Here is a 13,970-nt window from a genome sequence, read left to right as displayed (position 1 = left end):
GATCCCATGATACCCACAATATAACCTAGTGTGAAGTCACTAATGAAACTGTTTAAAAGTATATGAATTATTTTAGTTAATAAATATATTTTATAGATATATGAAAGCCATGAAGTTATTAGAAATACCACTTGGCTTCATAGTATTGGTTTGACTGGAATTGGAAAATAAAAACTATATGCTTCAAGAAGAAAAAGAAAAATAAAATTAGTTTGTTAAAACTAAGCATCATCCTCCATCCATATATACATATATTACTAAATTACAATATGTTTGTCCTGATATGGTATGAAATAAAGTAGAGAAATTATTATACATGGGGGTTTTAAAAGCAGGAATGCTTTAGTGTATTTATAACTTTGTTTATTGTAAAATAATTACCTAATTATTAAAGATAGCTGCTCAGCTCCAAATGTGCTTAGAAATGTTATAGTACATTGTGCAACAAGGGGGGTAATTGTAACTTTGGAAGCGAGGGTGGTAATTCCTGACAGCCGCAGGCTGGACGGAATTAAAGATCTGAGTTTGCAATATTCTTACCCTCGGAGTTACACACAATGTTTTTCATCACACTTTAACCAACTAGTTTTTAAGTAAAATAATACTTAAATATGGCAACATATCAAACATTTGTCCGCCATATCATATTTGGCATTCAGCCACAATTGAAAATTTTGTAAAAATATTTTAAATGGCTATTAAATTAATCAAATGAAATATACATAAACAATAATATTAAATGTACCTATTTTTTCTATAGTGTAAAAAATTCCTGCACCAAAAACCTTTAGCTTATGACAACATGCAGGGCTTATATAGTAAGTTTCTAAAGCTTGTAGGAAATATTGGTTTAAAAGATGCATAGAGTCGATTTTGATAGGTCAGTCTCTGCAAGTATAATTACCAAATTATACTTTACATCAAGAAATCAATACATAGAGTCAGACCAAGATAAGTTGGCAGCAATTTTAGCAGCCCAGATAGTGCAAGTGTAATTTTAAATGTCAAACTTCTATGAAATTATGATGTTACTGTGAAATTGTGTTGATGTTGTTGACTTGCAGAGGCTGACCTATCAAAATCGACTCTATGTATCTTTTAAACCAATATTTCCTACAAGCTTTAGAAACTTACTATATAAGCCCTGCATTTTGTCATAACCTGCATGTTGTGTAATGAATAAATAATAATAATAACATCTACATCTTACTAATTTCTAAATTTATTTAAACAAGTAATTTACACATTATAACATTACAACATTACATACACAAAAATCACTATGTCAAAACTTTAAATCTAAAACCAAAACGCATGCACATAAAAGATAAAAAAAGCAAACAAAAACACTAAAACTAACAAAATCACTTAATTAACTAGTGTTCCAGTTTTTATTAACTCATGGACACATGTCACAATTAGGCTGCAAATAGTGCTAATGACAATTAATCTCATTATATTCCGCAACTCACTCATACATATTATCAACATGAAATTCAATTTGTTTGCCAGATGGCTTAGCTAGGTAGACTTAATGAATTATGTTTAAATAGAGAATGTGTGTCAGTTTGTTGTTGTTTTATTTTGTGAAGGTTGCTGCATTACAACTGAATTAAATTGTGTATATATTGATCTGTGCTACTAAAAGTGTCTTTTATCACCACACTTTTGAGTGTCAAAGCTGGGTGCCTTTTTTTAACCTATTACTTTTACAATAAATGTGATAGTGCCACTTATTTTATGAACATTTTTACAACACAAATGGTAAGGGGCAATCTTCATGAATTGTTGTTTTAATTTCTAGATTATCAAGATTAAACTTTTTATTATTAGCCTAACATGTGTCCCACTGCTGGGCAAAGGCCTCCATTATACTTTTATAAATTTGATATTGTTTAAACCTTTATAGACACTTAGATATTATATGGCAAAAATGACCACCCTATAACATTTTTGTTTTGTATATTTTCTTATGCGGAATTTTTAGGACTTAAAGGAGACAATGAAGTCATGTTTTTTTTAAATTCTTGTCCATTAAATTGTTAAGTAAAATTTTAATGCTTTAAGAAATATAGCCAAATTATTTATTGAGTAAGTATAGTTGAAGAAATATAATTTGCACCGATGAATGTTATTGCTAATGGCTCTTTTGCCAATAGGGTAGTAAAACAATTAGCATCTGGCTTTGCTTAAAGTATACTTTAGCTAAACAATCTTGATCCCAGTTACTTTTATACAGTATTTTAATTTCTAAATTTTCCTAGTATTCCAACTTTTGAATGCATAGTCTATTATTAAAAATAAATAAAAGATTTATGTAAAGGATCATTAATTTAAATTCAAAGCAAATATGATTTGTTTCGAGAAAAAGTTTCACTTACCTAATAACGTGTCGATATTATTCCAGAAACACAAACTATCATAACTAGTTATTTCCACTATATGAATGGAACATGCGGCAAAGCACTTCATACCACTTTTGTCCTTTTGTATTCCTAAAGACAAGTAAAGATAAAGTTTTATGATCAATGGGTGCGATATATATTTCGTCAACAATAATAGATATGCAAATTTTAAGAGTGGCACTATTTAGTGTTACGCTTCTGTATTGTTATTTTTCCCGCAGAACAAGGATTCAGGCGGCATGTACGCCGAGTGGAGCTCGCTGCCTCTCGAGGGCGGCGGGCACGGCGTGCTCGGCGCGGTGGGTGCGGCCGGCGCGGGCCGCGACGTGGTGTTGGCAGTGGTCCGCCAGCTCACCTCGCACGAGCCCAGCCCGCTCACCACCGACGCCGAGGTAACAAGGATCCAAGAGACTTCTGGGCCATAGGCAGCAACGCTGAATGATAAGCAATGACCAAATCCTGTAGTGCCTGTAGTTCTTTCAACTGCGTGGCCTGCGTGCAACTTACGAGGTCTGGGTATACTACAAGCAATACTGCAAACTTACAAGTATGTGGTTTATATATGACAAAGTATAGAAACGAGAATTACCAAACAGCCTCCAAGTTCATCAACGATTTGATTGCTATACCTGGAAGGGTAAAATTATATGTTTAAGAACTTTTGTTAGATGTAATATGCTAATATGTAACCGCGGCCAGCAGCAGAACGTTCCTCTTTGTCTCTTGCCATAAGGACGCCTTGACAGGTTATTCGTATAAAGATACAAGCAAATCTCGTCCTTATGATATGCAACAAAGTGGGACGTTATGCTGGCCACGGTCAAATATATACAACTTAGAATATTATACCATTTCAATTAACTACCTGGTTTTGTGTTGCAGTTATAATAATAATGTGGAGGCCCACATTAGCTTGAAATCAACCCACGGTACCCAAATTGTATTGCTGTTGTAACAGCAGTGTAACCTCCACACTTTTGTTTTTACCTACCGAATGACGACGATTAACAAATCAACATTGTTACCCTTATTTACCAACAAAATGACAGGCATACAGTAGGTAAATGACCGTTAACCCATCCTCAGGTGGAATGGGTCCTCGAAGTGATCCGCTTCGGGCTCTCCCTGCCGCTGCACGAGCACGAGGCCCTCCGCGACTGCGTGCGCGTGTGCTGCTCGTGGCTGTCGCCGCTGCTGCCGCCCGCGCCGCCGGCGCAGCCCCCGCCGCCCGCGGTGCCCCCGCCGGTCGCCGCGGCGCCCAAACGATACGCGAGGAAGATATTAAGGCACTTGCATAATCTATTCGTGCCGAGGCCTAATGAGAGTGAGTAAGATATTTTTATATGAGTTTATGACATTAACGTAACGTTACTGTCTGTTTATCTCTGTGTGATAAAATCTAAAATGATTGGATCAATTTTCATGTAATATTACGAGTTTTACTAATGTTTAGTATTAAATAGTATTAATCATAATGTCGGGACGAATATTTGGGTGTTATGAGCTGTGAGTTTGAATATTTTTTATTTGCAGGTGGTCCCTAAATTGAAATTAATAGTACTTCTTAAAGTTTCACAATATCATTTGAACAAGTTTAAACTCCATGTATATATTCCTTGACATGAACTTTATGAGGGCTATGATTTAACTTGTAAATATGTATTTGTAAATATCAGATTAACATCTCTTGATATATCGAAACTACATATTCTTAATTTGAAAACAATTGTGTCGAAGTCTAGTCAAAGATCCCACTCTGTTGCTTACCATAGGGACGAGATGTTTGTTTGTACGTATCTATACGAATAACCTGTAAAAGCGTCCTTATAGCAAGTGACAAAGTGAGACATTTTGCTTGGAAACGACACAATTTAACACACGTTCTGCTTCAAAAATATAATAAAACTAAAGGTGCTATTTTGTATTCACCATGGGCAGTAATCTGACAGATTTTACAGGTGTATTCTTGTCCGCATTTAGAGACTAAAATTTCATACAAATTTTCCTAAAATTGATCTTGTTTTAAAGATAATGACAATTCTTGTGAAATTTTGTTTCTGTAACAACTTAGTAAAACGCCTCTTTCGCTGCCACTATATAACTTGGTTCTTGGTTTAGACATACCTACTGAGAGACATTAACGTTTTAAAGGAAACTCGCAATTTTTATTGTGACTAAACAATAACAACTTTATTAAGCTATTCGTTGTAATGATCTTTTCGCCGCATACATAAAAAGAAATCGTGAAGATGAAAGGTAAAAGAAGATGTCGCGTGCAGAATGCGAAATTTCTTTTACGGCAAAAAAAAAAGATGAAAATGCCAAAAACTCGTAACATCTTTTACTCCTTAGGACCTCAGGAATGCGTGGTTAAAATCGGTCGGGTTACTCTAGCCCACGGTGAATGATTTGTATAAAATTACTTGACAAAATCAACTCATTTGTTTTCTGGCCTTCAGCACAGAGTACTTAACACCAGTGCAGATATGCCACTCTCATCACAATACAGTTCATTATAAAGCGAGTGTCAAAACATTAGTCTTAGGCCGACAACAACACAACGGCCCGCTAAAACGGATTCGGTAACATGTTATTGAGAGTGGCGTATCTGGGCTACGTTTTGTTTGTACATTGGTTTTTTAATGCACCCATTGCTCTTTCTTTCAAGCACTCACATTCATATATCAGACGGAACTGGGTGAGTAACAGTAACGCCTGGTTTTCGCACGCTTTCCTTACTAATTAGTGTTTCGATCACTAATCCTAACTTGCTAATGTTATATTACTAATGGAAAATTAACCTTTTTGTCTGTATCCTCGAGAAAGTTACTTAATTTAAGCTAAGGAGTGCACCCTTGAAATTAACGGACTTAAAAAAACGCCTTGTAGATATTTTGCTACATTTAGACTAGTTATTTTAAGGCTGTATAATATATACAGGGTGGAAAATAATTAAGGGGCCCTGGAGGGAAAGTGCCTGAAAACTTTAACATAGGTCGTTTTACTTAAAGGGAACATTGTTATATTTTTTTTAAAGACACAAAACGGCATTCATAGATTTTCTTACAATTATCTCGTATGTGTAAAATATTCTTGTTTACTAAATATTTAATTTTATGGATATTTTGTACGACAGACGAGTGTAAGACTTAATGTTTCTTGGAGAAATTTTAACATTTACTGTTTCGGTTAGCGGAATAAAATAACGAGTGTTTATTTTTTTTAATTTTTACTCGGTTTGGTTCCCGGGCGAGAAAAAAATATTCCGTTTTGTTTCTCTTTACAAATAAGAGAGTGTTTCCTTTAAGTAAAATGAGCTAACTTAAGGTTTTAAGGCGTGTCTCCTCCGGCCCTTTATTTTTTTCCTCACTATATATATATACGCGAATAATTCACCTATGGCAGCTGCCATTCATCAAATAAGCCATAACCGCTTGCACTCATTTCTTCTCTATCAATAAGGTAAAAAATTGCCAATTGCCCAATATAGAGGGCGCTAAGGTGAAAAGGTTCCCTTGTCAGTTAAACAACGGTGATCTTTCAAGCACTTCAATATGATTCGAAGGCCTTCGGAGGTCTTCGGATTTAGATTTGACAACAGAAGTACAAAAACAGAAATTCCTTTTTTGAATACAAGACAACATAAATAAATAAAATAAATATTGGACATTCTTACAAAAATCGACTAAGCTCGAAAAGGCTTGTGTTGTGGGTACTGTAGATACATATATAATATACACACTCTTAATACGTGGAAAACATCCACGGAACAAATATCTGTGCTCAACACACAAATAAATGCCCTTACCGGGATTCAAATCCAGAACCATCGGCTTAATACCGATTTCTGCTTTAATACCGAGAGAAAAAAAAATCCTAACACATTACAGTCTATCATGTCATGCTCTTGATCTGTCAATGGAATATTTTCACAAGACCCCCATATTTGTCGTGCTTTAGCTTTTAGTTTTTAATGGTGCAGTGCGTTCAGTCGGCAAAGTTTTTGAAGATCCTAATTCGGTTGCCAACAAATATGAATAGGAATCTTGAAGCCCTTCTCTAGTAATTTATATCGATTCTATACCTCAGTAAACAGCTATCGCTCGATAGATATTTACATTACAAAATAGCTATTTTATGTTGCAATAACAAAACATATCCTCGAGCCCGGGCACGCACGGCCGCCCACGCATGGCGAGGTGCGTCCGGAGGACTTGAACTCACTGTATCGACCTAACCTCATCGACCTTGCTTACGCTTGCTTCGCTTTGCAGGCGGCGACCTCATCGGCAAGCAGGCCGTGCTCTGCCACCGGGTGCTCCGTCTCGCTCGCACCGTAGCCGGCTCAGCCGACCTGGGAGCCGCCGAGTGGAAGTCTCTTTTACTCCTACTGCTGGCCGCGGCGCGGGCGTTGCTGTCCCCGCCCGCCCCGCACCACTCCTCGGCTGATCAGTTGTGCAGACGAGTGCTGGCGGTGTTGCTAGAGGTGTGGCTGCTGGCGTGTCACAGGTGCGTGAACTATATATCTGTCTCACTTTAACTCGCTGCTAGTGACTATGGCATCTCTTTTATTTCTACTGCTTGCTCGGCTGATCAATTATGCAGACGAGTGTTATACTTGCCGCAATACTAAGTGGCGAGTCAGGTGAAAATGCCATCTCTTTCACTCTTGGTTGGTCTTGCGTGTCACAGCCGCGTGCAGCATTACAGACAGCAGACACAAGTGGGAGTCTATAATTAACATCTTGAGTCCCACGGACCGCGTCCACCATGGCAATCAAAATACAGTTCTTAATATAAAAACTTGTGGTATTTTTTAGCTGCCAAGTTAAGATCCCTGGGAGTCAAAGATATAACAAGACCTAATTTAACCATTATTTATATATTGCAGATGTTTCCCGTCACCCCCGCTATGGCGCACGCTCCGCGAGCAGTGCATCCGCTGGCGGCATCGGGCCCCGCTGACGGAGCAATGGACGAGAGTCTCGCTCTGCCTGACGGCAAGGCTGCTAGGGCATATGTACGGCCCAACGTTCCCCAAGATGCCTATAAGTAAGCTAACAATTTTATTACAAGTAATCCACTTTTCAAGCTGACATTTGACAATTTATTAATCATTAACTACAAAAGGTATCGCTGTCTTCAAGAGCAGTCAAAGTCGGGGGCTTTACATTTACACGTCTTACACATCAAATGATTTTTTGGTTTAAACAAATTACAATAAAAAACACATATTCCAAATCTTTTAAAGTTTACAAGGTGATATATTTCAATTAGTTTAGAAGCAACTCTAAGCCAAATTTATGATGTTGTCAGCACTGTAGACAAGATAGGAAAGCGACGATATATGATTTTTTTATGATAGAGGAGGCAAACGAGCAGACGGATCACCTGATGGTAAGCGATTACCTCCGCCCTGGACACCTGCAACACCAGAGGACTGGAGAGGAATGTTGACGAATCAGAACAGTGGACCATATGACAATAATGACAAGATAAGAAAGTGACGAAATAGGATTGTGGACTAAGCGATCCTGAGCCCGTTGGTCCACAACATCCTAAATTTTGTTGTTTATCCTCTAACAAGTCTACCGCTCTACTACACAAGATAAATTGGTAGTTATATTTGAATCTATGGTATTAAAGTAGTCTGTTTGTATTAGTATAGGTAATTTGTACTAGTATTAGGACCGTGGGACGCTAGAGATTATTGTTCGCTAAAACAAAATCGACATATAACATTTGAAACAACATTCGTGTCCCTCAACATAGTTTTATGTATGTTTAGGCGAAGAAGACGCCAACCTGATCCCGCCAGACATGTCCGCCGAAGCCGTCATGCAGTCCTGGTACCGCATACTGCACACCATCGGCAACCCGGTGGACCTGTGCCGGCCACATGTCATCAGCCAGACTCCGGACTTCCTGCAGGTATGAGCAAGTCCATTCAAAATACTAAAATGGGTCCTGCTTATAACAATTCTTTCATAAATTAGCACACTGTGCGGTTTGAAAGGTTTTCCCTGCCGCGAACCCTTAAAAAAAGCAGTGTACTTGTGTCTAAAGGTGACATGGGATACCTCTGGTCTGGAGTTGCAGTTATCTATAGGTTATGGTAATCGCTTACATCAGGCGATCCGCATGCTCGTTTGCCACCGCCATGGTAAAAAAAGTTACTACCTTTCACCGTTATTTGTGCAACATTGCGCACTCATGATACCAGGTACACAGAAAACAAAAGCCCATAATAACATTATATTACAGTACTCAGTGCTCGAGGAGGGCGCGCGCGACCCGTCGCAGCACCCGTGCCTGCAGGCGCTGCCGGCGATCTTCCACAACGCCATGCGAGGGCTCGCTGCGCATGTTGACGCGTTCCTTGGTATGTATGCTGCCCTGGTACTTACAGCAACCTTAACTGGCCAAATAATGCTTGCCGTCAGGTTTACAAATGGTCAGTTTACTGTTCTGACATTGTAATGTAGACTATACTCAAAACAAACATGATGAGCATCACTAAATAAATAAAAAATAAAAAAAAAATCAGACAAAATGCGCCATTTACTTTTCACATATCGTCAGGTGACAAGCAAAACTTACTAATTACTAACATCAACCTTATTTTAGTAGTAATATGGTTCATTATGGCACAAAACTGACCCTTGTATATTGTATGAAAAAGAGGGAGTATTACTACTGCAATGTTGTGTTGCTGTTATACTTTGGCAAGCCAACTTGACAGTAGAGAAAGGTACGAAAACAAATTTGTATGGAAAAACCCTTCACGCCTATATTTTGCAAATTTGCCACTTTTTCTACTGACAAGTTGGCTTGCCAGAGTATAGTACTCCTTTTTTCGAGAACAATCTATTTACTTGCCTTCAATTTATTTGTGATTCTAAAGCCCCATTTAGACGTTTCAAGAACTTGCATGTCATTTTCGTTACATTGCGGTTGTTACAATATTTAAAGAAAAACAGTTCATTTCGATTATACGGTAATTGGTCGAGCGACTGAATTCATTGTACTGTAGTTAGCAATGTATCCAATATTGCATGCAAGTTTTTGTATCGTCTAAATGGGACTTAAATCTTTGTGTAATTGTATGATCTGGATTTGGGTGATGGGACGACGCTGTGTAAAGGGGCCCGCTGATTATTAGTTCGCCAATCGATATCGGCCTGACAGTTATTCGCAAAAGCTGACAATCGCGATATCGTCCGGCGAACTGGTAATCAGTGGGCCCGTTTGGTGTTATGGTTTTGATGTCAGCAAAATTTGCTAAGCATGCCTGGAGATCTAACCAAGATGATAATCGCTTGTCGACAAACGCTAATCAAGAAGTAAAAATGTATTGTGATGACAGTTGCGAAGCAAAAGTCACCTTATCATTTCCATACATTATTACAGATGCAGTGGGTTTTTGAAAAGTCGTAGCACTTTTTTAAGCTCATAATACGGTTGACAAAAAATATGAATAGCATGTTGAAACCTTTCTCTAGTAATTCATGTGCCATTGAACATTTGTAACTATTTTTGCATAAAAGCTATTAAAATGTAAATTGTTTCTAACAATTAGTAATGTTATTTTTAAACGAAATCATCGATTACTTTTTTTGTTAAAAAATAACACTTCAATAACAATTTCATCTGCGATCCCGTGCACGCACGGCAGTCCGCTCAGTGCTCAGCGATCTACGTTCGGAGAAAGACCTAAGGGGCCAAGATGCCAATCGCTTGCGGCGTATAGTCAACGAAACGGTAAGTTTCTGTCACTCTTCTATATTAATGCGACAGAGAAACATTAGCGTTTCGTTCTTGACAGCTTGGCTAGGCTTCTGAACTCACTGCACCTTAAGTTTCGGTTGGCGTTTCGCTATAGAGCATTGTCACTTGGCTAGCCCCCCTAGGCCCAGGTGTTCAAAATATTCTAAGCACTACATTTATGTTAAGGGAGTTACGTGTGCAGATCAGTTAGATCACCTGATCCACTTAGTTACTTTTGCTTACTGTATGTGGGTTTGTTTGTTGATTTCTTGTGTATTGTTTTTTTTTGGGGATTCTTGTGTACATTGTCACGATTTTAAAGCTGGTGCTCTGTTGGTTAATCCACTACATATATTCAAGGTAGCTCTGTAATGTTATAAACACAAAATGCCTTATGAAGTCTCGAAATTAAGAGTGAGGTGAATCACACACAGGTAAAAACCGGGCAAGTGCGAGTCGGACTCGCGCACGAAGGGTTCCGTACCATTATTTATAAAAAACTGGACAAGTGCGAGTCGGACTCGCCCACCGAGGGTTCCGTACTTTTTAGTATTTGTAAAATTTCAACTGTCTAGCTATCACGGTTCATGAGATACAGCCTGGTGACAGACGGACGGACGGACGGACGGTCAGCGGAGTCTTTGTAATAGGGTCCCTTTGGGTACGGTTCATGAGATACAGCCTGGTGACAGACAGATGGACGGACGGACGGACAGCGAAGTCTCAGTTTGACCCTTTGGGTACGGAACCCTAAAATATGGAGACAAAAATGTTATATGTATAATGAAATGACGCCGAAAGTTTCATGTCTATACACAATTCTTGTTGTCTGTGTGTGTATCCTCTCTCTACGATTTAATACCTATACTTTTGCAGCTACCCGTTTTACTTTAGTTTTATACGGAATTTATATTTATTAGAAAGGCACATACAAATAAAGCATTACTATGTAGACCTCCGTACTGTACTAACATACATACATTGACACTGACATATTCGCTAACTACTGCGTAACTTACTTTCTATGCATCTCGCTCGTACTGGCATATTAGTGCGAGCGAAATGTATAGAAAGTACCTAAGTTACGCAAACGTTAGGAAATATGTCATTTTCTAATTCGTGGTAAACTTAGCATCGATTTTGAAACTAAACAATGTTACGCTAAACGTTCATATTTTATTGGAATTTTTAAATGCCTCCTAGCTTAGTGACCCGGGTTCGAATCCCAGCGTTGTGTCCACTTAAAATAACACTTGCACAGTATGTGCTGTCAAAATCGCTGCCGAGTTAGCTTGGTCTGACTTTAATAAATTCGTCATGAATAACCAAAGCTTGATAACGATGCGATATGCGATGGGTCATACATGTTTCCACCCACAAGGCGTATTTGAAATGTGTCCTGGCATGGTGCAACGCATATAATTAACCGGAATGACCCTCAGTGATGCAATGTGTCATGCATGTTGCGGGGAAAATATAACTGTTAAAAACGGGAAGATGTACAAAAAGACATACGTACGGGGGCCATTTTTAAATTTCGAGCGCTCGATTTCGTGGCGCTCGAGTTACACTACACAATTATTCAGATTTGGAAACTCTTATGTTATTTCTACTCAGAACGATCTTCCCTCGGTGCTTGGTTCCAAAGATATGACCCGTATCGTTATCTGCTACTGATTGTACTCTACTTTCGCTCTTTCGAGTACCAAAAGTAAAGAAAATGTAGTATTATGCTTTTCTAGTCTTCAAGTTCAGTTCAAAACATTACCAAGATTTCTACATTTTCATTGCGCGGTTTACCCTTGTTTTATAGAATTTCATTTCACCAAAAGAAATAAGTAAGCTTACAGTGCCCACTCCATACGTCGATAGAAACCCATTGACTTTTATGATTAACTTTTAAGCGAGTTTTAAAACTTATTAATTTACCATACAACTTTTTATTTATAAAGTAAGGAAACTTATGTATGGAATGAGCTCTAAGCTTAGGTACTTTTTTCTCTCTGAAAATGCTAATATTTCGTAGAGTTATCATTTCGTTGAATTCACTCGGATACTATTATATTTTAGACCAAACCTGCACGATGATCAAAGCTAATAACAGGGCCTAACAGGTAAAAAAATCGGTGAAACGAAACTTTACGAAACAAATTATCTTAAACAAAATGAACCATCATCCATTTTGTGCATCAGCGTGAGTAGGGTTTTGTGAGGTATAGCCGGGTATTGGGCACAGGGCGGGGCTCGGAGCGGTGGTGGGAAGCGGGTGTCAGCGGCTCCAGCGTCGTGGAGGAGGGGGACACGCCCCCCGCACACCGCCGCCTCGCCAAGTCCTACAGCGTGGCTGGCAAGGCTAGGGACAAGACTGAGAAAGGTATATACTGCTATAACTGTTGTACATTAGGACACAGACACGGAGCGAGAGCGACAGTGGAGTTGAGGAGCGCGACACGCCCCCCACGCAGGACTCTCGCGCGTCTCGTCAGGTCAGGACCTACAGCGGGGGTAGGCGGCAGGGACAGGGACGAGGTATACCTTTCTTGATCGTGCACTGCAGTGGCCAGGCGACCATCATCATATCAGAAAAAAGACTTTCTTCCCTGAATATATCTAGCAAATACTAATTCTCAAGTTATAATTTTACAAGCTCCAGATTGGTAAGAACCAAGCACTAGTCAAAAGACGTCTCGCCAAGTCGCCATTGTCATATCAAGCGTGTGACAATCGCATGTATGGCCAGTTCCAGTGGTTACTTGTAAAATTATAAAATAGAGCCTTTATTAGTAAGGTAAGTGTGTATTACATACTTAGTTTTTTTGGTTTTGCACAAATGAGTTTAAAGTTTTGGTTGTGAACGTAGTGTGTTGTATATTGTTTGGTTTGCACATTCCGGGTTCACGTAGTTCATAGACTTTTGCTTTATTGTATAAATGTAAATTGAATTAAATTAGAATCCATATGCCATTTTACCCTGCAACTCTTTTTTTTACGAATAGGTACACTTTAACGCTTAAGACGGATTTTCGTGGATCCTTCAGAATAAAGAGCGATTAATAGTACGAGTAGAAAGAACATAAATAACTAAGAAATATCCTTGCTTCGAATTTAAAACCTGAAGTACATGTCGCTGTAAGGTCCCATACATTGTGCGGTAACTGTGTCTATTAAAGTTTAACGTTTGACTATTCAGTTATCACTAAACATTGCGGTGTACCTACTCGTATAGCAATATCTATGTCGGCAATCAAATCCGGGAAGACGATTTTCTCTTCTGCATACTCTTTACTTTAGAATCTTCTTAAGCTGGTTTCGCTGTAGTCAGATTGACAGATGTATTGTAATGGTTGTTATTATAACTAACTTGTGTGTAGGTACTCCCCGGTCATCTCTAATCGGACTGACGGCGGGAGGCAGCAGGCCTGCTAGCGTCGCGCCTACGACGCCACCTAATTCTATCGTCTCGCAAGGTATGTTACCCTGGTACCTTTGCCATTATTAGTAGTAAGTAGTAATATGCCAACTAAGGAGATAAGAAGAAAAATCAACTTTCAGGGTTTCATAACTTCTTTATTTGGAGTAATTATTAATCGACTTTTATACTAAAGTCACTGAACACAGTCATCATCTTATTGAACAGGAATAAACTAGTTTACAAAATGACGGCCTAAATCTGATATTTTATATTCTTTATCTCGTTTTGCTGGCATTGTTTTACTTTAAGAATACAAATGTCGTTGCAAAAAGGTCAGATTTCTGAACTGTCGACTGTATTACAAATTGTTGTTTACCCGCTCGTGA

The 13,970-nt window shown here is 38.6% G+C and overlaps 1 protein-coding gene across 5 annotated transcripts in view; it reads left to right on the top strand.

Moving 5' to 3' along the window:
* The window catches only part of LOC133526879 (ral GTPase-activating protein subunit beta), a 33,824-nt gene that overhangs the window by 668 nt on the left and 19,186 nt on the right, over nucleotides 1–13,970 (top strand). For 3 of the 5 annotated variants that reach the window (XM_061863710.1, XM_061863712.1, XM_061863709.1), the window contains exons 2-10: nucleotides 2,627–2,797; nucleotides 3,492–3,729; nucleotides 5,074–5,103; nucleotides 6,680–6,914; nucleotides 7,297–7,457; nucleotides 8,194–8,336; nucleotides 8,670–8,787; nucleotides 12,409–12,546; nucleotides 13,544–13,639. In XM_061863710.1, coding sequence (XP_061719694.1) covers nucleotides 2,627–2,797; nucleotides 3,492–3,729; nucleotides 5,074–5,103; nucleotides 6,680–6,914; nucleotides 7,297–7,457; nucleotides 8,194–8,336; nucleotides 8,670–8,787; nucleotides 12,409–12,546; nucleotides 13,544–13,639 — 1,330 coding nt within the window. The remainder of the gene's footprint in view (nucleotides 1–2,626; nucleotides 2,798–3,491; nucleotides 3,730–5,073; nucleotides 5,104–6,679; nucleotides 6,915–7,296; nucleotides 7,458–8,193; nucleotides 8,337–8,669; nucleotides 8,788–12,408; nucleotides 12,547–13,543; nucleotides 13,640–13,970) is intronic. The other 2 variants (XM_061863711.1, XM_061863714.1) reach the window with 2 other exon arrangements.

Source organism: Cydia pomonella, chromosome 17, assembly GCF_033807575.1.
Source record: "Cydia pomonella isolate Wapato2018A chromosome 17, ilCydPomo1, whole genome shotgun sequence".
Lineage (NCBI taxonomy): Eukaryota > Metazoa > Arthropoda > Insecta > Lepidoptera > Tortricidae > Cydia > Cydia pomonella.
Note: the sequence above shows the minus strand (reverse complement) of the source record. Positions and strands in the feature narration are given on the sequence as shown.